The 27,093-nt window shown below is 37.4% G+C and overlaps 1 protein-coding gene across 6 annotated transcripts in view; it reads left to right on the forward strand.

Moving 5' to 3' along the window:
- Window positions 1-26,208, forward strand: part of PKHD1 (PKHD1 ciliary IPT domain containing fibrocystin/polyductin) — a 416,955-nt gene extending 390,747 nt beyond the window's left edge. For 5 of the 6 annotated variants that reach the window (XM_044776842.2, XM_044776843.2, XM_070514775.1 and 2 more), the window contains 4 exons: window positions 262-369; window positions 6,969-7,127; window positions 11,163-11,285; window positions 19,866-26,208. In XM_044776842.2, the coding sequence (XP_044632777.2) occupies window positions 262-369; window positions 6,969-7,127; window positions 11,163-11,285; window positions 19,866-20,320 (845 nt within the window). In that variant the 3' untranslated portion in view covers window positions 20,321-26,208. Of the gene's footprint in view, window positions 1-261; window positions 370-6,968; window positions 7,128-7,776; window positions 8,395-11,162; window positions 11,286-19,865 lie in introns of those variants that run through there. The other variant, XM_070514776.1, reaches the window with a different exon arrangement.
- Window positions 26,209-27,093: the final 885 nt, after the last annotated feature.

A 27,093-nucleotide genomic window follows, 5' to 3' on the forward strand; every position in this document is an offset into this window, starting at 1 on the left:
AGTTTATTCGCAGGGATGTATCTAAAGCACAGTGTCTGGCAGAGTAAGCTTTCAATATACGTTAGCTGTTATTATTATTATTCTATCTTGGACTATTTGGTTTGAAGACTTGTCTAAGAAAAGGCTGATGGATTTAGTAACTTCTTTAACTAAAAAAAGTTTTTTCCTTTGTTGTCCAATTGCCTCTCTACAGAGAAGACTTGAAGAAACTCTCTCTAGTAGGTAACTAACATCTACTTTCTGTTTCTGTGTTTGTTGTAGGGTGTACTCAGGCAGAAGCTCAAGATGGTTATGTGAGGTTCTCCAACTTGGCAGTTTTGATCTCTGGGTCAAATTGGCACTTTATTTTTACTGTCATTTCGCCTCCAGGTAATTTCAGTGCAATGTGTTTTTATTATCTGTTTCTTTAAAAAAAAAATAGCCTTTTCTCCTTTATAATGGGAATAACTCCCAGCATGAATAAGAAGTCATATTGTTTAGAGAAAAAATTCACTTGGCTATATCATTAAGGTGTGAGAAGCAAAAAGACGTAAATTAAGGCTCCAGAGAATCCTGGAAAGCAAGAATAAATCCAAATGTACATTTTCCTCTAGTTGTTAAAATTTACTTTGAATGTCCTACTTTTTTTATTTTGATGACATTTGGTTAGACATAAATTAGAAAAATTTAATTTGTAAGACAGTCATGAGATATTGAGTATTATGAAATCTTATCTTTCGGTCCCGCCCACCTCATTCACTGTCTCTCCACCCCGGAAATGGTAACTATACTCATTCAAAATCCTGGTACTTTAGAAGTCTGGGTACAAGGTGTGTCTAAATTGCTTATATGGGCCAATTCTTCTTGACAAAAATTTAAAAACAAATCTCCCTTCTGAAGTATGCTTGATAATTTTTGCTTTATTAGAGGGTAATACTATTCAATAAGTTTGTAGTAGATAATATGTTAATTAAACTTCAAGCCGGATGAGCCTATGCAAAATACCACTGCCCACTTCCACATAGAATGGAGCCAATCTCCTCCTACAGAGGGGCAGTGGGAGGGTGAATTTTGACATCCTCTTTTTAAACGATTGAATTCTGATAGGGACACAGAGTTATCTACTTAAAAAACATAAGGTAACTATTGCATCCATTATTGTGATTTACCAGAAAAAAAACTCCTTATCTAAGAGAATACCTAAAAGAATTTTTAAAATACTGACATCACATTTGAACTGAAAAGTAGATCTCTATAATCAATTATTAATTTTGTCAGGAAAGTTATCTTGATACTTAAGACATGCAAGTGTGGGAAGCAGTTAATGCACAGGTGTGATAATGCAAAGTTTTATAAAATACATTAAAACAGTTATTACAGGATTTAAATGTCTTAGTTATTGGAAATGGCAAAGGAAATCAAATGTTTGATGTGAGGTGTCTGGAGCCCAACAACAAATATTTAATTAAGGCCTGATATTCACCCTCTCTGATAAAGCTTAAATTCACACTGTCATAGTATACTTTCGAAAAGTTAAAGATATGACGCTCATGAATATATAATAAGCACTTGTCAATAAGTTACTTAACTCATTAATGAGGGAACCAGGAGGACGGCAAAGGTGGTTTAAAGAACATTTGAGAAATATAGATTGTAGCCAGGAAAGAACAGCTGAAATAAGTTCGCCAAATTGGATACAGGGTAATAAAGCTGGAACCTTTGAGGTTACGTGTCTACAAATATCATTTGCTTCTTTCCTGGATAAAAATCACTTGCAGCTTACCAATCATCTACAGATTAACAAGACTGGGCCGTAATTACTGTTAAATATTAATAAATATTAAGTCAAACAAAAGTTTATTCCAAAGAATTTGGTAGACCTTGGATAACCCTGTTTGAAAATGCTCCAGTGTGATCTGTAATCATTTTTTTCCCCTTAATTCCAAGTTTTGGAACATTTTTCTTCCCCGAGGGAATATCTTCTGTGGTCAGGTAATACTATTATTATTTTGTATGGCAGATATCCTTTTAATACTGATGACAGTGTCCTAAGGTAAGCACAGGTTCATGAAGAAAGTTGTTCCGTCAGTGTTCTTGACCAGGGGATCCCCAAGGACACATGCAGAGCTGGATATTTTGTCCCAGACTTGTTGGATATTTAAAACACCATTGCCCTTTAATTTCCTCAGTGGTTAACTTAGACTAACTAAATACTTCATCAAGGTTACATTAAAGAATAAGTTATAAAACCAAACGTAAAATATGGTGCAGACAGAAACTTTTCAATCACACATGTGATTTTGAGCTGGCCTTGGTTTCCCATTTATTAGACTATTACTTTCTTTTCGGTTCTGCCCATAACTTGTCAAGTAGCCTAACTGAGGAGTCATCTTGACAAGATTTTCTTTAGCCTTTTTCCTTAAATTAGTCTTCATAATTTTCAAGACCAGGTCTATGAGGTGAGGCCCTACCAGAATGAGATTTACAAAAGTTTAAATTAGAAGAGAATAGATAGAGGATAAAAAGAACACATTAAAAAGCCTGCACTTCTGTGACTCCTTGTTGACATGACGTTGTCAACAGTTAGCAGGTCCTGAGAGTAACTCCCAGTTTCCAGGTATATCAGTTTCTAGTGCCAGAATCATTTGGGAAAGCAGCTCTCATTCAAACATTAATAGGCCAATCAATGAAGTTTCTTATTTCTAACAGGCTTCAAAATAGGCATGACCAGCATTGATTCATGGGTTATTGTTTCATTTGTCCACGAATCAAGAAGAGAACTTGCAAACGTTTTCATTATTTTCCCTCTTCTCTCTCAGAGGAAGGAAGAGATTTCTTAGAGTGAAGAATGCATCATTATTCCTATTTTATTTCATTATCTTTTCTCTCCATTATTTATTTATTTTTCTTAGAAATGAAGAAAAAGGACAGAATTTACTTAATGCCCAGAAATGGCAGATAATGGCAGATGTACTTCCTGATTTTAGATCATGGAAATTGGCAATCTGCCTGTCTAAAGTTTCTAACATTGTCCATATCTTTATTTTTTAATGGAAGTAGATGTCACTTTAATCAATTTTTCATTAATCACTACATACAAAGACGTACATTTCTTCAGCTCCATAGCTAAATTGCAGACATAATAAAGACATTTCATTTTCTTTATATATATATTCTTTATATATATTTATTTACTGAGATATAATTGACATAACATTGTTAAGTTTAAGGTGTACAACCTGCTGGTTTGATACAATATGATTGCCCCTGGAGCATTAGGTAACACCTCTGTCACATCACATAATTATCATTTCCTTTTTGTGGTGAAAACAATTAAGATCTAGTCTCTTAGCAACTTAGAAGTTTATAATACAGCCTTGTTGACTATAATTGCTATACTATTTTAGAAATATAGAATTGAGGAACTGAGAAGTTAAATAGGTCTTTCCAAGTGGGTATGCACTCCTCACTGATGCGGGCTCGGCCAGCCAAAGTGTCGAGAGAAAGATTTCTTGGACTCTCAAGGTCTGGTAGTAGTGCTCTTTTATTCAGAGAACAGCATGGGGACAGGACCCATGGGCAGCGAAGGGCTGCAATGTGTTGAGGGTGGGGCTAATGTTATAAGGCATGGGTACATGACTTATTTTCTACTAGACAAAGGAAAGATGATGTAAAAAGTCATTAAACGGTATCAGGGCAGGTGGGGTCTGGTTATTCTGTGTTCGTCTAACTTTAGATATGAATTGGGTCATATAGATTGGCATGTAGGCCAGGACCCCTTGGGCTTCTCTCCCCGGGGCAGCCTTGATCCACATCACTCATAAGTCTTTCTAATATGTTCACTAATCCAATGCATCTATCCATTTCTGATACTTCTTGAGACACTGCCAAGAGAGAAGGGTTTCTATAAGTTTGTGCCACTGCTTTGGACCCAACCTTTCCATATTCACTGTCATTATTGTGGTCTGGGCTGTGGTTTCTCCACTCATTTCTCGAAGCCGTGACATTCTTAGGGGCTTCTCAGGGGCTGCTGGGCTGAGGAAGAGTTTGAGGGAGCCAGGAATGCTCCTGCCACCTAATCCAGAAAAGCTCTCCTCTAGTGGCCATTTCCACACTTGGAATACTCTTCCTCCAGAAATTCACATGGCTCACTCATCAGTTCACTCAGGTTTCTTCGCACATGTCACATCCCAGCGGCCTTTTCTGGATCAATAAGTTTATAATGCTATTCCCAAGGCTGCTCCCACCTCCAGTCTTTCTGTTTTCCAACCCCACTTTAGTCTTCTTCATGGCACTTACCTACTACATGGCATCAGAGTATCTGTGTATTTGCTTGTTTCCCTACTGCCTGTGTCTTCTGTCCCCTATTAGGACCTGAGTTCCTAAAGGGACAGGAATTCTTCTGCTTAGATCAACATTATATCCTCAGGGTGTAGAAAAACCTGGCACATCATAGGCACAAATAAATATTTGTTTTATGAATAAGTGAGTATGTTGAGACTGTGTCTAAGATTACATTTTTAAAAACTGTCCTACTGCTAAAAATACTTGAAAGCTGATGGTCTCTCCTTTAGACTCAGGTTACTGCTCCAGGGTTGTAAACTGCTCTCCCTCGCTTCAGCTGCTGTCATTACTTGTGTTCTAAACACTTCGTTGGCCTGAGCTTCTATATTCCATGTGGCTCATGTCACTTCTCAGCTCAGAATTTTCCCTTCTATGACAGCTCTTTCCCTTCAGAATATAGTCAAGGGCCTTTTGGCTGACATTTAATGCCCACCAAAATTTGTCTCAAATGCTTTCCATCAATTCCCGGTATTTCCCAGCATAAATTTCCTAAACATCAACTCTTCTTTTCTCCTCTCCATCTTTATTTGCTTGGCCTTCAAAGCCCCACTTAGATACTCTCTCTTCTGAGATGCTTTTCCTGATCATATCAATGGAAAATAACCTTCCAAAGCAATTGCTTTGCATTATTCTGGTGGCAAGTGTCTCATTCTGATTTGTATTACCAATATTTGTATGTGTATCCTATTTCATTTACCATCTTGTAGATCTCTAAGAATGAGAACAGTAACTTATCCACTTAGCATAGTAAATAATCACTGAGCAAGTATTGAAAAATGGATAAAAGAATGAAGAATTTTGTTTTTACTTCTGTGAATCCCAAGTAAAACCCATTCCCCCGACTCTGGACTAGATTTAGCTTATTCAGATGCCCATAAAAAGCAACTAATTGATAACAAACAAGCCAAATATGGCTTAAGTGTAAAAGGTACACACAGGAGAACCATTTCTAGCTAATCTTGTTATGGTAGCTTTTGGACCAAGTCAGCCAGGAGTCAAGAGACTGAAGATCTGACTGTGACTTCCAATCAGATGTCAGGCTCGGCCCAAAGAAAGCACAGCAAAGAAAAACATGGTGTTTCCTCGAATTAGAGAAAAATAAAAACTCTGTTTTTGCCTGAGTTATTCAGATGAAAACAGGGGCTTGGGATTTGTTTGTTTGTTTTGAGTGAGCTACTCAAAAATGCTGGTTATAACTAACTCCAGTTCATAGGCAAGTGTTTTTTTAACTTTCAATTTTTGTATTGAAGTATAATTGACTTAGGATAAACTACGTGTCTAAAGCATACCGTTCAATAAGTTTCAATGAATGCAGGCTTCCCTGAAACCATCCTCACAATTAAAATAATGAACCCCCAAAATATAGACAAATTAAAATAAATGATTAAAAAAATAATATACAGTAAAATTAATCTTTTGGGCTGTCTTTTTATGAATCCAAATACATACATGGATTTGCGTCATCACCACCACAGTCAGGATACAGCACATTTCCAAAAAGTCTCCCTTATGCTATTCCTGTATCTTGACGTCCTCCTCTCCCACTACCATTAATCCCTGGCAACTGCTGATCTGTTCTCCATCTCTATAGTTTTGTCTTTTGTAGAGAGTCATTTAATGGGATCATACAAGATGTCCCCTTTACAGATGGATTTCTCTCACTCAGCCTAATGCCTTTGATGTTCATCTCAGTTGTTACAGGTTATTAAGGGTTTCTCTCTCTGTCTCTCTCTCTCTTTCTCTTTCTTTCCCTCCCTTCCTTTCTTTCTTCTCTCCTTTTTTCCTTCTTTTTCCTTTTATTTTTTTCTTTTGGCTGAGCAGTATTCCTTTGTCTGGATAAACCACTGTTGGTTTATTCCTTCCCCTTTTGGAGAACATTTGGGTTGTTTCCAGATTTGGGTGATTACGAATAGAGGTGCTATAAACATTTATGTGCAGATTTTTGCATATCTAGGCAAGGTTTTTTAGATTCTTTTATGCCTTGTTTCAAAAATAATAATGGAGTGAGAACCAAATTTTTCAGTCCATTGAAAGGGGAAGAGTTAGAGATGAATTCTTAGAAAGATAAGCTCTGTAAGGAAGCCGCCCATTTGGATCCATCTTCCCTAGCCAAAGTGGCTCTGCCTATCTGCCACTGCTCTACTCCCAGTTTTCTAGATAAGGAAATTCTCATGGACATTAGAAATTCTCTTGGCTCTGTAATAGGAGTGCCTGGCCCCTGTTCTGATGTGTTACATGCCCTATTTTCATAGGACAGATGTGTCAGAGCAAGTAGTTTCACACATTCTGGGGCTGAGAGCATTTCTGTTCTAGTTTGTGGAACATAGAGTGAAACTGAAATTTTTCATTGATGGAAAGGGTTAAGTCTGAGAATAAAAGAGGAGAATTGGAAGAATTCCCCATCAGTAATGGACAGCATTGGAAAGAACAATTGTATGTTATTGTTGGAACTGAATTCTTCTATTTCTTCAGAAATACAAATCTTGGATCTATTACTGGTTCATTTATTTAATCATTTAATTTAATAAATATTTACTGAACCTACTAAGTGTCAGGTACTGCTGTAAGCATATCTTTTCCACAATATTTTCATTACAATAGTATCTTATTAATATGTTATTATTGAGACTTTTCTTTTTTTACAGGGGTCAATTTTACAGCTCGATCCAGGCCATTCGCCATCTTACCTGTGACTAGGTCAGAGAGCTCGACCATTATCCTGGCTGCTTCCCTGTGCTCAGTGGTCTCGTGGTTGGCTCTATGCTGTCTGGTGTGCTGTTGGTTTAAGAAAAGCAAAAGCAGAAGTACGTTGATTTATTTTTTTTTTGGAATGAAAAGATTGGGAAAAATGCCATCATGCATAACATACATTTTTTTCTTCCCTCAAAGAGAAATTTTTATGAACCTCAGCAACATATTAAACCACATGGAGCCAAATTGTTCAATTCATACAGTAGAGATAAGGATTGCCTAATCTCAATAATAGCAATCATAAAGAAAGCTCATATTCATTGAATAGTCACTACAGACCAGGTTCTAGGTGCTTTAGATACTAAATTTATTTCATCCTCACAAGAACCCTATGAAGTAGGTACTAAATACTATGTCCATGTTACGGAGGTGGAGCATGAGGCACAGAAAGGTTAAGTAACTGGCCCAAGGTCACACAGCCAGGAACAAGCCAGGAAGTTTGGCTCCAGATCCCACTCACTGAATTGCTGTGTTCCTCTGCCCAGGTGACCCTCCAAGAGGTGAGTTCAGGGAGAAATGTTCTCTTTTCCTTCACAAGAGCGAAGAGCGTGCTTGGTGTTTTTTTTTTCTCTAGGAGTGTAGAAATTAAATATATTCTTGAATATTTTCCCAGAAGCTTTTTTTTTTTTCTTTGGCTAGAATCACTGAGGGGAAAAGGTTCTTTAAAAGAGGCTTCTTTTAATCTTTCCACTCTATTCTTAGAGTGGAGGCAAGAGGAGCAGACCAGGCTCTGGCAAATCCCTTGCTCCACCCACACCACCCTCCCAAGACCATCGAATGAGTGAAAGAAACACTTCGTGATACTAGGAGGTACTAAAGAGACCAACATGATAAACAAGAGTGAGTATAAAAGAGGCAAAATGAGGAGAAGCCACGAAAGAAAGTCAAAATAAAGGAAGGAAGGAAAGAGGAAGAAGCCTGATGCCACTACTAGAAGATTCGCCGTGCTCGCATTTCTGAGAGATGCTGGGGACGGGAAGCCCCACCACATGTGATCTTTATTTTGAACCCAGCTTCAACCTCATATCCTTACCTCAATCCACATCCTGGTGATTGAAGTGGACAAACTACGAAGAAACTCTGGGGTTCCTTGTCTTTCTCAAGATGAATGGGATCTTGTCCGGGGTGTTGCCTGTGATTTGTTGAACCACGGAATTTTGTTTTTATTTTAAAGTCTAAAGTTCTAACTACGCGCGCACACGTGTGTAGTGCTTTCTGATTTAAAGGCAAAGACTTTTCATAGTTTTTAATCTCATGTGATTCTAGGAAGTAGGTGATTTCGCTGTCATCCGTTTTGTAGTTAAACCGACTAGCACAGAGGTAACTCTCACTAAGCTCCACTCACCAGTCTCTTCCTTTTTCTCCCCCCAGCTCTAGAAGCTTCTTCCTGCTGTTACTAACACATCGGTTACCTCAGTGTCCTCTTTCTGCTCTTTCAACTTTTGGATATCTGTGGACACATTTTGCTGTATTAAATTCCCATAGTTTCCTGAATGCAGGCAGAGTCCTAACTTTCTTAAAAGACAAAACAAAACAATAACTAAAATTGTAAAGAAATTGGAAGGAACTTTATGAAAAATTTACGGTGGTCAGGTCTGTATGAGTCATTTGCATTATATCTTTCTGTATTTCTCAAATTTCTAAAATTAGTATTCATTACTTTTTGAACCAGAAAAATATATTGTTCCTCACAGAATGTGGTTCTCTGTTTCAGCTGTATGGTCTGTGTCAGAAAATATTGTTTCACTGAGTTATGCATATCTTCTAAATGTTGACATATTTCATTCTACAATTAAAAAAAAATCCCATTTGTTAATATCAACATGGATCTTCAAGAATTGGAAGTCTCTGAAGCTCATAATAGTTGATACAAGTTTATAAATTTTGTTTTTGGGACCTCGTTACATTTTCAATAATTATTCAAAACCCTAAAGAACTCCTGCCAATGCTTGTTATATATATATCAGAGTTTCCAAGCTAGAAGTTAAAAGAGAAAATGTAAAATTTGCTTATTTATTTATTTATTTTTAAATTAATTTATTTTTTAAAGATTGGCACCTCAGCTAACAACTGTTGCCAATGTTCTTTTTTTTTTTTTGTCTCTGCTTTATCTCCCCAAAGCCCCCAAAACGTAGCTGTATATTCTAGTTGTAGGTCCTTTGGTTGTGGTATGTGAGATGCCGCCTCAGCATGGCCTGACAGCGGTGCCGTGTCCGTGCCTAGGATCCAAACCGACGAAACCCTGGGCTGCTGAAGTGGAGAGCATGAACCTAACCACTCGGCCATGGGGCCAGTCCCTGCCTATTTATTTTAAAAAAACAATAATACGTGCGTTATATGCTAATGTAATTAGCATATGTTTTTACTTAAAAACTATGTTTTCAAAAAATATATAGTGAAAAGAATGGCATTTTCCAAACTTCTTTGATGTCTGCCTTAAGAGAAGTCATCCGGGTTCTCTTAGTGGCTTCTGCATTCTATGTGTTGTAATCTATTGTTTTGATTGAAACGTGTGACAAAAATCCAGCCACACGCAGATACATAGTAAAAAAGGGAAGAATATTTTAATAGCCATTACAGATAATTGTGAATATTCTTCTTTGATACTGCACCAAAAATGGGTGAGAGGTAGTTACTTAAAGATATATCTCAATGTACTTTTTGTACTGTGTTATATGAAAATCCATTAGTGTATCTTGTACCTTGAATGGAGGTTTTATCCATGCAAGATTTTGAAACATTATACCTTGGCCATTTGGAAAATATTGTTTCACTGAGTTATGCATATCTTCTAAATGTTGACATATTTCATTCTACAATTAAAAAAAAATCACATTTGTTAATATCAACATGGATCTTCAAGAATTGGAAGTCTCTGAAGCTCATAATAGTTGATACAAGTTTTCCAAAATTCTAAGTTTCCCATGAAAGCTTGGATTTTATCATTGGCAACAAGTACTGTCAGTTATTTCTTTGAAGTTCATTCAAAGAAGACTCACTCCATTCACTCAAAAAAAATCTGCCAAATATCCAAGCATGATAACCATAATTTATCTTCCAATCATTCTTTCAAGTACTTTCAATCTAAAAGTGGTGTTCTGTGGAAAATTCATTCAGCTCAAAACTCAATCCCAAAAGTGTTTTCCTTGAGAAAATCATCATATGGCATGGCATGGCATTATCAGATATTATATTACAAATTTATTTGTTTATCCTCTGCCATCCAAACTGGAATGAAAGGTCTATGAGGGCAGGGACAAGGTCTTTCTTATTCGTCATCGTCTAACCAGTTCCTAGAACACTGCCTGGCATGAGGAATGCAAATATATTTTTGATTAATATATTTAATAAATAAGTGAATAGAAGATAAAGCATCTCTTCAGTCAGGAGCAGACTGAAGATCTACAGTCTTCAATGAAAAGCACACACCTGCACGAGCTCTGTGGATTATACCAATGTTAATTTCTGGTTTTGCTATGCTACTATAGTTACGCAGGTTGTCAACAATGGAGGAAGGTGCATCAAAGTGCACGAGGCCTCCGTGCACATTTCTTTGCACCTTCCTGTGTATCTATAATTATTTCACAATAAAAGGTTAAAAAAAAGTATTAGTAACATTCTATACCAGCTCAGTTTCAGAGAAGTGTAACAGGAACAACAAATGTGAGGCATGTAATGTACTTTTCTAGTAGCCACTTGACCTAATACACCAAAATTTATTTTGGCACATAATGAATATAAAAATATTAGATTAGAATATTAGCTACTTTATACTTTTTCAAAATCAGATGTATATTTTACACTTACAGCACATCTCAATTCGAATTAGTCACATTTCACGTGTTCAATAGCCATATATGGTGGCTACTATATTGGACAATACCTTCAATTAGGTGGTCAGCTTATGGATTTTGTTTCATTATTCCTTAAGCTCTGAATATATTATAGGCATTCTACTGCATGTATATCACAATCATCTTGTGGAACCGTAAAGGGGAAACGTTAACCCTTAGGGCCTATTTACAAATGAAAAATGTAATTTTGTTCTGGAAAAACAGAAAAAAAACGTGTTTTTTTCACTAATACAGAAATAAAAAGTGAAGAGATTTCTGAATCTCAGACTAATGATCAAAAGAATCCTACTCACGTCTCATCCAAACGCCAAGGATCACAAGTAGAGACGGGGAAAGAAGACGCCGTGATGGGAGAAGGTAAGCTTGGACACTGTGAATGATTCCTATAAGAGAGACCCACTGTGGATGAACTGTAGCCTGTAGCCTCCCCCGGCTGACAGTTTCTGGATTAATTTAGTTTATAGCCTCTTCTTTAATCTTTGTTACTTCTCCTCAAGGAAATCACATCCCAGTGTAGGAATACACAAGTACAGCTGATTCACTCAGCTATCAACCAATTATTCAAGCTGACATGTATCTATTTTTTTCTTAGCAGAAGATTATTGGTTTAACATTTGAATTCATTCCATAGAGAAAGGGAAAATGAGAGTATTAGGCATATAATCTTTAGCTATTGCAAAGCTGCCAGTTTGGCCACATTATTGAATTTGGGAAAGAAGAGAATTTAGTTGCTGAATAGCAACTATGCAAATAAGATTGAATACGGAAACTTCAAGAAATGAGTCAGCTTTGCAAAGCTCTGCTTTGATGTTTATTCATACTTTTAGCAAAATGTATTATTTGCTTATGTTGTGCGTTATACCAGATGATTTTGCTTGTTAGTGTTAAATTGTCACTAGAATTGGGGCCAAGCAGAGAAAAGATAAGCATTTGCCTCAGAGCGATGCTTTGCCCTTGTCCTTCTAAAGACACAGAAAATAGGAAAACGGTGGGCAGAGCACAAGATGGGTTTGCCAAGCATGGATGTGATGTATGAAAAATATTCTGATAATTTCCATGGACCTGAGACATTTTGAAACATACACTCTGAAGAAAAGAATATTTCTGGGTTTTCTTAGTAATAACCAATTGTTGTCATATTTTCTGCTTGAAAAGGAATATGAATCTTACTGGTTCTGAGTGCACATTTAACCAAAAAATAGCAGTCCAATGTTGTTCTGCCTCTACCTAATTTAATAAACTCTGGTGAGTGTGTGTGTGTGTGTGTGTTTGTGCACGTGTGTCCATGTATCAGTTTGCGTGCTTGCTTGTATTTTTTCCCATGGAGGAAATGAAGTTATTTAAAAACAAATTTCCCAAAAAATTAGCCAGGCATACATCAGCTCCTGGACTTGTGTCTCAAGGTGGTAGGGATTCGAGTGGGTCGGGGTGTGAAAAATGGAGACAGGGAGAAGGGAACAGGAACTCTTTCTAGATTTCATCTAAGACGACTTTCATTTTGGTTTCTAGAAGCCTCTTGTCCACTTTATTGCATGCAAATTCAGGACAGGTGTTTGAAAATGGTCATCTGAACAGAACCCCGCTCTGTGAAGAACGGAATATTCAGCTGCATTCTTCAGCGAATGGCAAGAGTGATGCTAATCTCTCCCCTAATCTAATATGGCCATCCACATGAATCTTAGTTGCCCTGCTTAAATTAACTACATTAAGCAGTCCACAATGCCTGGGTGTTTTATTAAGGAGCATTTTTTATGTGGTGGCTTATTAATAAATTATCAGGAATGAGACAAGGACAGGGCTCCTGTGGAAGAGTTTAGATTGAAGAGATGGGAGTATCAGAGGCCATTTTCTTAGGACATTCGAGTTAAAAATAGAAAGATGTGTTATCCGAATCCTCCCCTGGGGATCGTAGCAAATTTGTTTCCTTATCTTCTAAGCTTTGTCCAAATCTTAGGAGCATTGTTTCCAAGGCAAGTTATGAACTGTCTCCTGCTTTTCCTTGGAAATTATTACCAGCTACAAAACATCTAATTATTGGTAGCTTTAAATAAATTTGGTTTTATTTCATTATTTCCCTGGCACTTGAATTCCCCTTTCCCTCTGTGTTTTTAAACTTTTGGCGTTTGCTGATAAAGTGATTGGCTGTCTCACTCATGAGCACTTTGCATTCACCAAGCAGCACCATAGCACTACGTTGTTTAGTGATGAAATTGAGCATTTTCACTGTCCAGTAGATTCAGACTGTAAATTCACCATGTTAAAGCTTTTACCAAAACTTATATGGACGTAATAGGGGTGGTAGACAGTTGTGATGGGGGAGGAGGGAGGAAATCATGTATCCCTCATAATTGACTGCTACTAGGATTTTTGACATAGAGAGCCATCTGAACCAGCTTTTAAAATTCATATCAGCTCTTGTCATTCTGCTGCCCAGAAGATTTCGTGAATCCCATCATGGGTTGGGGAAGCAGGAGAATGTGGCAGTTAAGAGTGTGAACCCCAGGAGTGAGACAGATAGTTTAATCTTGACTCCCCTGCTGCCTTACTTTGTGCCCTCAAGCAAGTCAACTATCCTCTTTGTGCCTTTTAGTTTCCTCATCAGGAAAACTGCCATAATAATACTGGCCACACTTAGGGTTGTTGTACAGATTACATGAGTCAATATCACAAAGAGCACAGAACAATTCCTGGCGTATTGCATGTGCTATGTATATGTTATTTATCACTGGTTTTTCTTGTTGGTGTTTAAGACTCAAAGCCCTTCAAGACCTGACTCCATCCTCTCTTTCTAGTCTTGGCTCTTGCTTTCCTGGCCCCTGCTCACACTCATCACATGAGCTCACTCATCCCGGGACTTGTCTAATACTTTTCCACCCATTTGCTTGCACAGTTTCTTCCAATTTGATTGCTGTCTTCACCTGTTAAAACCTCGTCAAGCTTTTAAGCTCCAACTGAAATGCCATTTTTTTCACAAACTCTTCCCCAATCCCTCCCACCTCAGCGAAAAGTGAGTATTGTCCTCTTTGCATTCCAAGAATACTGAATGTGTGCTTCCGTAGCGCTTAGAGTTTTTGGAATTTATTGTATGTAGATGGCTGTCTGTTCCCATAGGCCAGTCGTTCTCAACCAGGGGCAATTTTACTGCCCACATAGGGCAGCTTACTCATTCTGGTTTTTCCAGAACTTTCCAAGTTTTAAAAATCAAATCCTTGTGTCCCAGGGACTCCCTCAGTCCCAGACAAATAGTGACAGTTGGTCACTCTACCTCCAGAGGACATTTGCAATATCTGAAGATATTTTTGTTGCCATAGCTTAGGGAAGGGGATACTATTGGCATCTAGTGAGAAGCGATTAAGGATGCTGTAAACATTTGACAATGCACAAGACCACCCCACAACAAAAGATTATCTGGTTCAAGAGGTCAGTAATGCCAAGGCTGAGAAACTCTGGCCGAAGCTATTACACATCTTTGTAACATTTAGGTGAGAGACTACTGGAATTACTTAACAAATGCAATTATCTCCCAATAAATATTAAATAATTTTGTATTTATCTCCTGATATTTATTTAGTATCTTATAAGTTCCTCTCTGTATAGTTAAAAAGAAGTGATATCTGGTCTCTTGTCCTTTATGAGTTTCCAATATGATTGGAACACAAGAATAATATTTTGGGGAAAATAAAAGAACAATTCCAGGCAATAAACAAGTAAGAGTAAGGCAATCACAACAAACAATATATATTTGAAGAATTTAAAAAGGGAGCGAGTGCTAAAGGAGAGAAAAAATATCGTTACCCTAAGTTACAGGTTTAGTCCCTGTAGCTCCTAAATCATGTCACACTGTTTCAGATCCTTTTTCTAGGGACTTGGTTGTCCAGTTAGCACAAATTCAGGTTCACAGAAATGCCAGGGAGGCAGTGCTGCTCTGCTTTGTCAAAGCTCAGTTTTGTATCATGCCTTCTCAACTGTTCCTTGTTCCCCTAGTCTGGTTACTAGCCCCAAATCTTCCAGGCTAGACTCCTGAGTTAACTTTAACTCCCAGTTCTCCCATTACCACCTTGTGCCCCTGCCAAGTTTTACCACTTCCACCTCTGTGATGGCTTTGGTTTTCATCTTCCACTAATTTACCTTTTATAAGCACAAATCTAGGAGAATGACAGGGATTGGGGAGGAGAGGGGTGGCTCCAAGGTGTCTGGAAGCAGAGAAGAGCAAAAGAGCTCAGGACTAGAAATTGTGCCAAGCTCCGGGGAGAGTAAAACTATGTTTGGAAATATATTAATTATATTAATATATTAATAAATAACATGTCCATCTAATAAAATTAAAAAAAGAGCATCTTCTAATTTAAAAACACGAATAAAATCTAGCACTATTCCTTAAGAAAACTATAAATATAACCATGAATAAGAGCCTGCCCACTAACTAAGATGGAGAATTCCAATGCTATCTGCTACCAAGATCCAGTGGCACATTTAACAATGGAGTATTAGAAAAATTAATACTCAAATGAGGACAAAGCACATAACCATAATTTTATACCATAATTTTGTAACATATATTTTGGAATGCTAAGAAACATAGCCAGATAGAAAACAAAATTAAGAAGATAATGTTGGAGAAAATACATGATGGCTTGCAGATGATATAATTGTTTAAGGATAACTTAAAAGATTCAACCACTAACTGCTATAATTTATAAATAACTTGAGTAATTTATTCAAATATAACATCAATCTATGCACAATAATGTTGTATAAGTCAATGGTATACAGTCAGGAAACATAATGAAATACATAAGAGTGACTGAAGAATATGCTGTCTTGGAAAAAAATCTTAACAGGAGATATGTTGGACTTGTGTAAAAAATAAACCATATTTTACTGAATAGTTTAAAGAGAAGACTTGAATGCATAAGGAATTACAACGTATTTCTAATTGGATTGACTAATATTGCAAAGAGCTCAATTATTCTTAAAGTAACTTTGGTCAAATGCAGTTCAAAAAATTTTATACAGAGTAGAATAGTATAAGATGATTCTAATTTATCAGAAAATATAGATCAATGATACAAAGCCAATTTTTTACAAGAAATTGACTTTCTGGCAGTGGGAATGGTAGCTCAACCAGGGAGATAATATGTATGTTACTATTTTTAAGACACAGTGATACTGACACAAGAATATATGGGCACATTAGTGGAAATAACCTCAATTAGATTTAAATATAGATATTAGATATAGAAATGTAATATATGATAAAGCAGATAATAAAAGTAAAGGAAAACGGAGCATTAGTCTATAAATGGGGCTAGTAGATTTGACTATTTACAATATTTATCAATAGATTCATACTTCAGAAAATACACCAAAGTAAACTCCAGATGGGTTGATGAGTTCAATTAGATTTACTAAAACATATCCATTGCTAGAGTATTGCAAAAACAACAAAATAGAGATCACTTCTGATATAATGTGTGATGAAAGGCATTTTTCCCTTTGTCTTTGTAAAATTTGTATACCTTCCTGATTTATCATGCATTTATTATGAAAAGTAAATGATACTTTTTTACTTAAAGGAACAAATAATCTAGAAAGGACATAGGTAATAGTATTTATTAATTGTTGCATATATCTTCTTCAACATGTGGGCAGGATTGTTGCCCTTATCGACAAATGAGAAACCAAGGGGGAGCACATTTTCTATGTTGGCTGATCAGCCATCCATCTTTCTTCTTCAGACTCTATTTAGGCTTTAGGTCCAGGTGATTATATTGGATCTTCTGTACTGAATCCAGGTCATCCAACTTTGAATGCAGCCCTTGGAGACTTGGCTAGGAAAATATGAACAGTGAGGGTGGGGTTGGAGGGAAGGAGAGAATCAGTGTTAATGTTCCTATTGCAAAAAAAGAAAGCCAGTGACGGGTACCCACACAAACTTTAGAAATCACAGGCACAGAATCTATTTGTTGCCGTAGGAAGTTTTGGAAGCCAAAAGAAGTTAAGGGTAGCTGGAAAAGTTATAGCTGACTGGTGAAGGTGGAAGGCCCCAAAACCACTGCCTCTTTTTCATAGAGAAGGGATGTATGTTCCCATGTTTTATCCTATTCTTCCTAAAACTTGATCAAACCCACCAATGGGACTCTTAGAGTCATGGAGGGGCAATTTGAAATCCTGTTTTTCCATTTGAATGGGGACTCACCAACAAGGTGGAGGTGGAAAGAAGGCATGCCAATTCATATGTTTTGATATTCACTCTTCTTCCTTCCCCACAACCCACACATTCAGCGGAATGCCTTAGGACACATATCTGCTATAAATTCATTTTTTATCTAATTTGTCTGAGATCTGAGCTTCCTGTGGAGGTCCAAGATCAAAAGATCTGATTCCTTCTGATGTTGGCACTGACATATAATGTGTGCTGACTTAGTTCTGTCTATAACCTCACAGTGGGAGGCGGCCAGCCTCCCTGGGCACATTTACACAGTGCACTTTCATTTCAGCTGGGGAGTCTGTCAGGTATGTTGCTGATTGGAGCTGCCATGTAAATAATTCATGGGAGTTTTTTAATGTTTTGGGGCCTGCAAAGGAAAGCTACTCTTGTGTTAGTCTTTTATGAATAGCTGCAGAGTTGAAGAACAAGGAGGAACAGATTTCCAATGACGGTCTCTTAAAAACAGGATAACAATATCTTCAATGGATTGAAAATAGGTGACTTGCAGTGTTTGATTCCTGTTACATGAAGTGGTATTGGTTTTACCAAGGGATAAAAATTCAAAGCCTTTTTTTCCTTTTTTAAGTTCGCTTCTACCTGACGATTTATTATTCTTGTTCTTTGGTTATTTGCTGATCTTGATAAACTATGTCTTTTTCTCCTGGTGGGAGCAGTAATTATGGAGATGACACCAACCTCAGTACTTGGCATAGAACTGGGCATAAGATGGGGACAAGGTTGATGGCACAAAAAGTTTCTTTCTGGAAGGAACACAAAGCCCCATGAGGAAGGTGAGACCATCATACAAGAAAAGGTGACCAATGATAGAAGCAGTCGCTCAAGTCAGTGAGGAACTCCAGTCATTGAGACAGAAATCAGTGTAGTTGAGCTGTCAAGGAAAAGTTCTGGAAGGATTTGAAGATCCCAAAGGGAAACTAGGAGAACCTGAAAGTTCTCATTAGCTCTAAGCACGAGAATTATCCCGTAGTTAGGTGGTCATGGCAGATTCATGTTAGAAAAAAGGACTGTGGAAAAGGAGAGAGAACATACGAATAACATGGGTTTAGCAGAATATTAATTGATGCCTCATGAAAACAATATAAAAAACATGATTACTTTGTCTCATTTTACTGTTTCAAATCCAAAGTGCATTACGTAATTTATATTGTTAGTACTTTCTGTCTTCCCTCACCTCAGTTCTCATTCTTTGTTAGGTTAAATTGAGGTAGGAAATTGGTACCCTTTGCCCCAATACTGTCTTTTATAGTATGATATAGACATGATTACTATCTCCTAACACAAACCAAGACAGGTCGCACTATACTGATAGAGGAGCATAATACACAGGTTAATAAATTAGCATTTGTTTTGTATATAAAAGGGTGGCTAATGAATTTGGTGGTGTGGTGTGAGAAAAGCAGGGAAGGGAAATGTTGATGACAGTATTGTCACCTACCTCCCAGGAGTTATGGATAGTTCTCACCCTGTTCTTCATTATAAGGCACATGCAAGATGACATTCACAGGCATGCCATACTCCCATGTACTTACCCAACCGAACGTTCTTCTTAACTCCCCATCACTATCTTTAACTTTACACAGTACTGGATGGTGCTTAGCATACAGACTCTGGAGCCAAAAGTCTTGAATTCTGTAATGTAAGTAAGATCTGCCACTACTGTGTATGTGGTCTTGGGAAGTTACTTAATGTCTCCACAACTCAGTGGTCTCCCTTGTAAAAGAGAGATGATAATAGCACTTACTTCAGAGGGTTGTTTAAGGATTAAATTATACATGTATATGTATATAACAGTGCCCAACATGATAATTACTATAATTGCTATATAAGTGTTACTTCAAAGTATTACTAACCTTTCTCTCTTCAAAGAACACATCATATTGGAATGCAAATGAACAAAAGTGTCATGAACATAGAATAATCTTGAATTTCCTTTAATTTGTTAAAAGACTTATAATTTAATAAAATTATTTTTAAAGTTGAACTATAATACCTTATTGTTTATAAAATAGATTGATACATCCCTCAACACACAATGTAATATGAGAATGAGAAATTCATGAATTAGGAAATAATTCTGAAGGAAGTGAAATATTTGGGGAGATGAATAAAAGAAGGCAGAGAGTTTAGAAAGAGAGAATGGGAAAAATATTTCAAGCCTAGGGTGTGTTTTAAGATAATTCTTACAGGTGGGAAATTATATATACACACTCATATGGATATATGTTTGTTTATATATTTATATTATTGCTACATATTTTTATAAAATCAAAGATATTCAAATTGTGAATTTGACATAAAAGCCAAAGTGTTGGATAAGACTGGTTTTTAGAGCTCACATTTCTTAATACAAGTGTGAGTTAACCCATTTGGTAAGGCCTGACTGAGCTCTAGTTTTCATGTTTAAGCCGTCATGCAAACGATGAAAACTCCTTGTTGACTTATCAACATCATAAAAGTGTTTTTCTGGGAAACAATATTATCTGACTTTTATTAGATAATTAATATTAATTATAAATTGGGCCTGGAATAAAGTGGGTTTTTTAAGAAAAAATTTATTTCCATAGATATTTGGAAATCGATAAGCTGCTGTAATTTAATCTTTAATTATTTGGCAATATCTTTTCAGGAACATTAAATATGCAAAATGTGTAGTCAACTGATTGAGAACCAAATCCATTTCTTTCTCCACTTCTTTTCTCTCACAGATATGAGGAAGAAGGTCATGCTGGGCAAGCTGAACCAGCTCCCTCACCAGTCGCTAAACGGAGTGTCCAGAAGGAAGGTTAGCCACCGTACTGTCGGAGAGGAGCACGGCAGCCGAGAAGGGGCTGCTGTCCCTGCTCCCAATCTTACCAGTCTCACATCCCATGGGCACACCTGTGCTCCAGGCTCTCCTGCTCAGCAGGTGTGTGTGCAGGAAACCGGGAACTGGAAGAAGGCGCAAGAGCAGTTGCTCAGATACCAGCTGGCAGGCCAAGATCAGCTCCTGCTCCTCTGCCCAGACCTCAGACAAGAGAGGCAGCGAATGCAGGGACAGAGTCAGTTGGGCAAGGAAGGTGGCAGATTGGGGCTTTCCCAAGAGAAGAAAACCTCCTGTGGTGCCACTGAGTCATTCTGCCTTCATTCAGTACGTCCAGAAACCATTCAGGAACAGCTGTGATCAAGGAACGGTGTGGGCATTTGGGCTGAAAATCGTAATGTTCAAAGTGTTTCTGGACAATGAGCAGGGGAGATGAGGCCTGACCTGTTTGGACACTAAAAAGGAAGAATATGGACTCTGAATTCTCTTTGTTTCAATTTTAAAATGGAAGACAGTATTTAAATGCTTGTAGATTGAAACAGTGTCTGATACATCTTTTGTGTTTATCACAGGTCCTAGTCCTAATTCCAGACAAATAATAGGTTCCCAAATATTTGTTAATTTTTTACTTGTTTTTAACTTAAGCCAGTTATCGTCCTGATTTTGCTGTCTTAGTAATGATGTAATACTGATTTATACCAGTAGGGGTTGTTATTAAGCTTCCTCTGGGATGACCACCCACAGTGCTTTGGGATTCTCTAAAGGAAGGGATCATGAAAAGGTCTAGCTGGCTACAGTTATTTCTGCAGTGTTACAGCAAAACATTTCTCTATCCTATAGGAACATTTGAAGGAGGGGAGAAGACCCCGCTCTGTGATCTGTCAGAGCTTACCTTCCAACCACAAGGCAACTTTCTAGTTTTTTACAAGCTGATTTTATTTCATGGCTTAAATCCATACATTGTTGGGAACCTGTAGTAGAGCAAATATATCAAGTTTTCACCTCAGGAGTATTGACATATGAAAACTGATATTCTCATGGGCTTTGCAGAGATTTAGTTAAGGACAAAGATATAAAAAGAAACAAGTTTGGGGAAGGAAATTATCCATGAACCAAAATTATGGTTTTCAATAGTTCTTTCTCTTAGTAACTGGGTCAAATTTACAACTGGAAGATAACTGTACTGGGACAATGGAGATAACCAAGTGGTCAAGTGGCTTGTTTATCAGCTAACTCATTTGCCAGAGAACTGCTCTTTGGAAAAGATAAGGCGTAGAGCTGCCCAGTGAGGGGGAAAGAGATGATATCCTGTGCAGCCTCTCTGGGATGTGCTAGGATTCTAATGGAGACCAGAGCAGAGGGTCAACTGGCGTTGATAACCTGGGTAAGGATGTGAAAGGCAATTTCACCTAATTCATGCGTTTGCACAGGGCTCATCTGTATTGAAACTAAAGGATACTTTAAGCAGCCTGACTCTGTCCTTGGCTCTGGTTCCGGAAGGCATTATGCGCCAAGAGAGTAAAGCAAAGATGGCAGAGGTGAGGAGAATTTCCAGAAAGAACTTGCACTCTGCTTTTCCCTAAATATAGACCAGGATTTTCCAATCTCTGAAAGATTAAGGGGCTGTCCTATATTTGAATTAGAACAGAGAAAGGAAACACACTTTGCTGTTGCAGAATTTTAAATAATGATGCTCTGGAATCATCCATTTAGGAGGTACTGGCAGAAAGTCACCATCTGCAGGGCGTCAGTGGGAAAGTATGTCTCACTCTCTACCATGAGTTGGCAGGAACTTTCTCGGCCTCTTTGTCCATTCATTACATGTCCTGTGGACATCTCAAACCTTAGAGCTGCTGTGAGAGGTGGTAAGCAGCCTTCTCTGTGACACTGTGTTGGATTCTGAGGGAGATACAAGTGGATCTTAAGGTTGATGCTCTCCAAGAGATTTTCAATCCAGACTATCTGTGTTTAAGGAGGGCATTGAAGGGTAATCTGGCCTGTAGAAATTTACTCTGAAGGTACAAGCTGGCTGCCTGCAGAGTAAATCCTCTTTTAGATGTATTTTGTGGGGTAGTAGCAGTGTTTAAAAGTATAACAAAACAAAAAATTTCCTGAGTGGCTTCAGCAGAATATACCTTCTCTAGATTAATTAGTTACTGCTCTAATCTGTCCTTTATCTCATTTTTGTAGTAGCTTCCTGGTCTGTGAAGTCATTCGTGTTTTCAATCTTTGCTTAGTGCATACATGGGTCCTCAAAGAGCTACAATCTTTTTGTACAAAAACATTTCAGAAGTTAAGGCTTTTATGGTGAAATGGTTGCAGTCGTAGCTCTATCTGCTGAGGATTCATCTATACATTCTCCCTTTCACTGTGGTGATTTCCTTCACTACTCAAATGCCAGCCCAGGTTGCTTTCCTGAGCTCTATGCCATATATTTAGCTGCCCACTGAGAACTTCAACAAGGTTATCCCACAGCCACTATGAGGTTAACCCAGCCTTAAAATCTGTTCCTCTTCACGCTTTCCCTAACACAATACACAACATCCCTGCAGTCAGACCAGAAATCTAGGAGTCAACCACAATTCCGTGTTCTATCTCACTCTTCCCAAACAGTCAGCTACCACCTGTTAGTTCTTTACCCTTCTCCCAATCTTTGCTATCTTTTTATCCATCCTCCATATGCCAAAAGACTGATATTTCTAGAAATTAACTTTGATCCTATCCCTCTGTTTAGGAACAACCATATTTAACCTAGTAATTCTACTCCAGCAAAACCTGGGATCTCTGAGGCCAAAATGGACTCTTTGGGCCTGAACAGCAGCCAGAAACATCCACAATAACTTGCAGGTCTCTAGAATGTGGCTTGGAATTTCAGAGTCTAGCCAGAATCCCCCAACTGGTAGTTAAGCCAGTCCTCTATTTCCTCCTCAAAAAATGGGAGAATTGGGTAAATACTGGAAGCCAAGAGAGTAGTTTTTGGTTCATTCGTTTCTAGAGATAAGCTGGTTAGATACAGTGCCACTATAGGCCAACCCTAAACTTATTCAGACCATGAGCACAGTAACCCAGTAAATATTTCCCAGCAGTAACAAACCTTACACTTTATTCAAATAAACAATTGCAAAATGTCTTATTCCTGTGTTATTTTAAAGAATCTCTTCTTGCCTCCTATTTCTGGTGCTTTATATATGGCAGACTCCTTTCCCCCAAGATATAGAACAAACTAAAATTCTAGAGAGTTCAAAAATATTTGTAAATATTTATTGGGGCCAGCCCCGTGGCCGAGTGGTTAAAGTTCTGTGTGCTCCACTTTGTGGCTCGGGTCCTTGAGTTTGGATCCCAGGTGCAGACCTCCTCCATTTGCCAGCCACACTGTGGAGGCATCCCACATACAAAAAATGGAGGAAAATTGGTACAGATGTTAGCTCAGAGCTAATCTTCCTCAAGCGAAAAAAGAGGAGGATTGGCAATGGATGTTAGCTCAAGGCAAATCTTCCTCGTGAAAAGAAATATAAATATTTGTAAATACTTATGGATGTTAAAATTGAGAGAGAAGGATGAAGGAAACTAGGGTAGTTTTCACCCTCTTGTGTTTTTAGGATTGTGTTCAGGGAAGGTACCAGACTTTGAGAGAACTTCATGTCCTCTCAGAGTGACAGACTGGGCCAATCTTACCAGGGTTGTGTCCTGCAGAAGACTTGCCTGTATTATTTCCCACTGAGGCTACTGAGTGCCAAGAGGCCTTTGGCTCCCTAGGGCCCAGGCCTTTCAAGGATTGTTTAGTTGAAAACTCCCTTCCATCTAGCAGTCTAACTCCAAATGTATGAAATTACCATACATCGAAATGTATGCAAACTTTATGCAAAAGTGAGTATAGGGAAATTGAATGTAAATCACATGCAAATATTATTCAACCAAGCTTCTATAAAATTGTACATGTCAATAAGAGTAAAGGATTTTAATTAATTCTGTCATTTGAAATTCATACATTTATTCCATATTTTGTATCCAGGATTTATAATGTATTCAGTGTCAGTTCTGAAAGAGCTACAAGCAGAAGGCATTACTCTGCTGAGTGCAGAATAGTTGATTTCAACCCATGCTATAGCACTGTAACTAATTAGAGATATATTTGAGAGACTAACCATATTTCCAGAACGCAATTTTTTAAAAAGAGATAAAATGTTTTTATAAAGTTAAGTGAGGCTTAAGTGGTAGAATACAGCGATTCGGGTGTTTACGGATATTCTTCCAGCATTTATTGCTTTTAGACCTCAAAAAAGACTGGGGTTCTCTTGGCTTGGAAGAATTCAAGAAAAGAGTAGTTCTGTCCATCAATCTGGTCTGTTTTGAGACAGGTTTGTTTAATGCATTTGTAGGACTTTCTAGAATTTACTGGGATATGAGGAATCAGTTGTCTCTATATAATCTCTTATTTCAATCTAAAAATAATTATTCATTTATTATTCTTACAATATATTTTGTTTCAAAATTAGTAGCTGTAACAAGGGAAAAGTGAAATAATTTGCTTTTGAAAAATGTGGGAAATGCCCACTTGTCTCTCCACTTCATAGACGAAGAGACAGTCAATTGCCAAACGGTTACAGTGGTCCCAGGCAAAATTGGAAATTTATTTGGACTATATCCACTTCTTTCTAAAACTTTTCTTAATTTAATGGTATATCCATCCAATAGAATGACCCATATAGAAAATTACTCAGGATATATTGTTAGGCTAAAAGAAAAAGAAAAAGAAAACCAAAATTTGAAACAGTGTATATAGTATGCTTTTACCTACAGTTTATTCTGAAACTATACCAAGTGATGTTATAATCCTGAACACAAAGGGCTGACTCTTCATAGCAGCCATCACAGCACACTAATTAGGCAAGTTCCGGAGACTCAGACTCTTGTGATAGAGCCTTAAGTCAAGAAGCTGTGAGCTTTAAATTTGCAAATAATGGGTGTGGCCTAAAAAATAGCGTGCTCCAAAATCTTCTTAAAGTTTTGTGATAAATAAATAACCCTTCATGCTTATCTACAGTTTAGCCAACTCTAGAAGTGCTGTAAATTTGGGCTATAAGTCTAGTTATACTAAATTTTCTCATTAGAATTTTTACCCACATATCTTTATTCTATTCCCAAGCATGTCACTGCCTCGATTATCACCTTTCTTTTCCAACATCATCAATTTCTTCCCATCTACTGGATTATTCCCATGACTATCCAACATGGTTAAGTAGCTCCCATTTAAAACAAAAACACAATAACAGCTATTCTGACAGGCATGAGGTAATATCTTGTTGTCATTTTGATTTACCTTTCCCTAATAATTAGTGTTGGAGATGATGTGGAGAAAAGGGAACATTCATACACAGCTGGTGGGAATGTAACCTGGTGCAGCTGTTATGGCAAACCGTATGGAGATTCCTCAAAAAATTAAGAATAGAACTACCATATAATCCAGCTATTTTACTTCTGGGTATTTATCCAAAGAACATAAAACACTAATTCGAAGAGATATATGCACCCCTATATTCTTTTTAGCATTATTTATGATAGCCAAGACTTTGAAACGATCCAAGTGTCCATCAATGCATGAATGGATAAAGAAGATGTGGTATATATATATATATACACACACAATGGAATACTGCTCAGCCATGAAAAAAGATCAAATCTTTCCATTTGCAACAACATGGATGGACCTTGAGGGCATTATGCTAAGTGAAATAAAGCAGACAGAGAAAGTCAAATACTGTATGATTTCACTCATATATGGAAGATAATAAAAACAACAATAAACAAACAGATAGACACAGAGAATAGATTGGTGGTTACCAGAGGGAAAGGAGATCAGGGGAGGGTGAAAGTGGTAAAAGGGCACATGTGTATAGTGATAAATGGCAATTAGACTTTGGGTGGTGAACATGATGTAGTCTACACAGAAATCAAAATATAATGATATACATCTGATATTTATGTGATGTTATAAACCAATGTTACCTCAATAAAAAATATTGGGGCTGGCCTGGTGGTGTAAATTCGCGGGCTCTGCTTTGGCAGCCCAGGGTTTGTGGATTCAGATCCCAGATGCAGACCTATGCACCACTCAAGCCATGCTGTGGTGGCATCCCACATACAAAATAGAGGAAGATTGGCATGGAAGTTAGCTCAGCGACAATTTTCCTCAAGCAAAAAGAGGGAAATTGGCAACCAATGTTAGCTCAGGGCCAGTCTTCCTCACCAAAAATAAATAAACAAGTAAATAAGCAAAAATAAAAAGAAAACATTCTTTGATTCTATAGGTCCCATCAGCTCTCTTTCCAATTTTTCTACTCTCATTCTAGCAAAATTGCTTGAAAGACTTTGTTCACAATTTCATTACTTCCTCAGTTTTCATTAACTCTACAAGGCACTCTGATATGCTTTCTGACCCCTCCACAGAACAGAGACTGCTCCTGTGGTGATCACCAGTGACTTCTATATTGCCAATTCTAGAGAACAAGTCTTTATCTTTATCTTACATGACATCTCAGGAGTATCTAACCTGGTCTTTCTCTTCTTCTTTCTTGGGAAAGAAAACATAAGTGAAACTTAGGAGAACAGATAGGATTAAGATTAATTAAATAAAGAGGACATTTTAGGTGAGGGAAATATATAAATTTGAGTAGAATAATTACTCATCCTAGATCATGGATTCTTCAGTGAAATGAGTTAATACTGTTGAATATAGGAAATAAAGGCTGAATGAATAATTAACAACCATTTTAAACATGTGAAATTACATTTAAAAAATGGTGGAAGTGATTTCAACTTAGATTGTGCCAGATGGAAGGATACCAACCATACATGAAGAAATTAGCATTAGGAAAAAAATTCTGATTGCTTGGAAAAAATTATCAGTAAATATTACAATTATTTCAGCATCCTACTCTGTTGAGATCATTAAGGCATGGTTAAATGCTACTTCTGTAGGCTAATTGATATAATGGAAGATCCTGGAGTAAATGGCCTATAAATTCTCTTATTTCTTCATATGCCAAATAAAGCTTGGATCAAAGATACATGGCATGACAGCCAATACTGCCTTTAGACTCAGTTAAGAATTTCCCCAGTCTCTGTGCTCTAGA

This window comes from Equus asinus, chromosome 8 (genome assembly GCF_041296235.1).
Source record: "Equus asinus isolate D_3611 breed Donkey chromosome 8, EquAss-T2T_v2, whole genome shotgun sequence".
Taxonomy (NCBI): domain Eukaryota; kingdom Metazoa; phylum Chordata; class Mammalia; order Perissodactyla; family Equidae; genus Equus; species Equus asinus.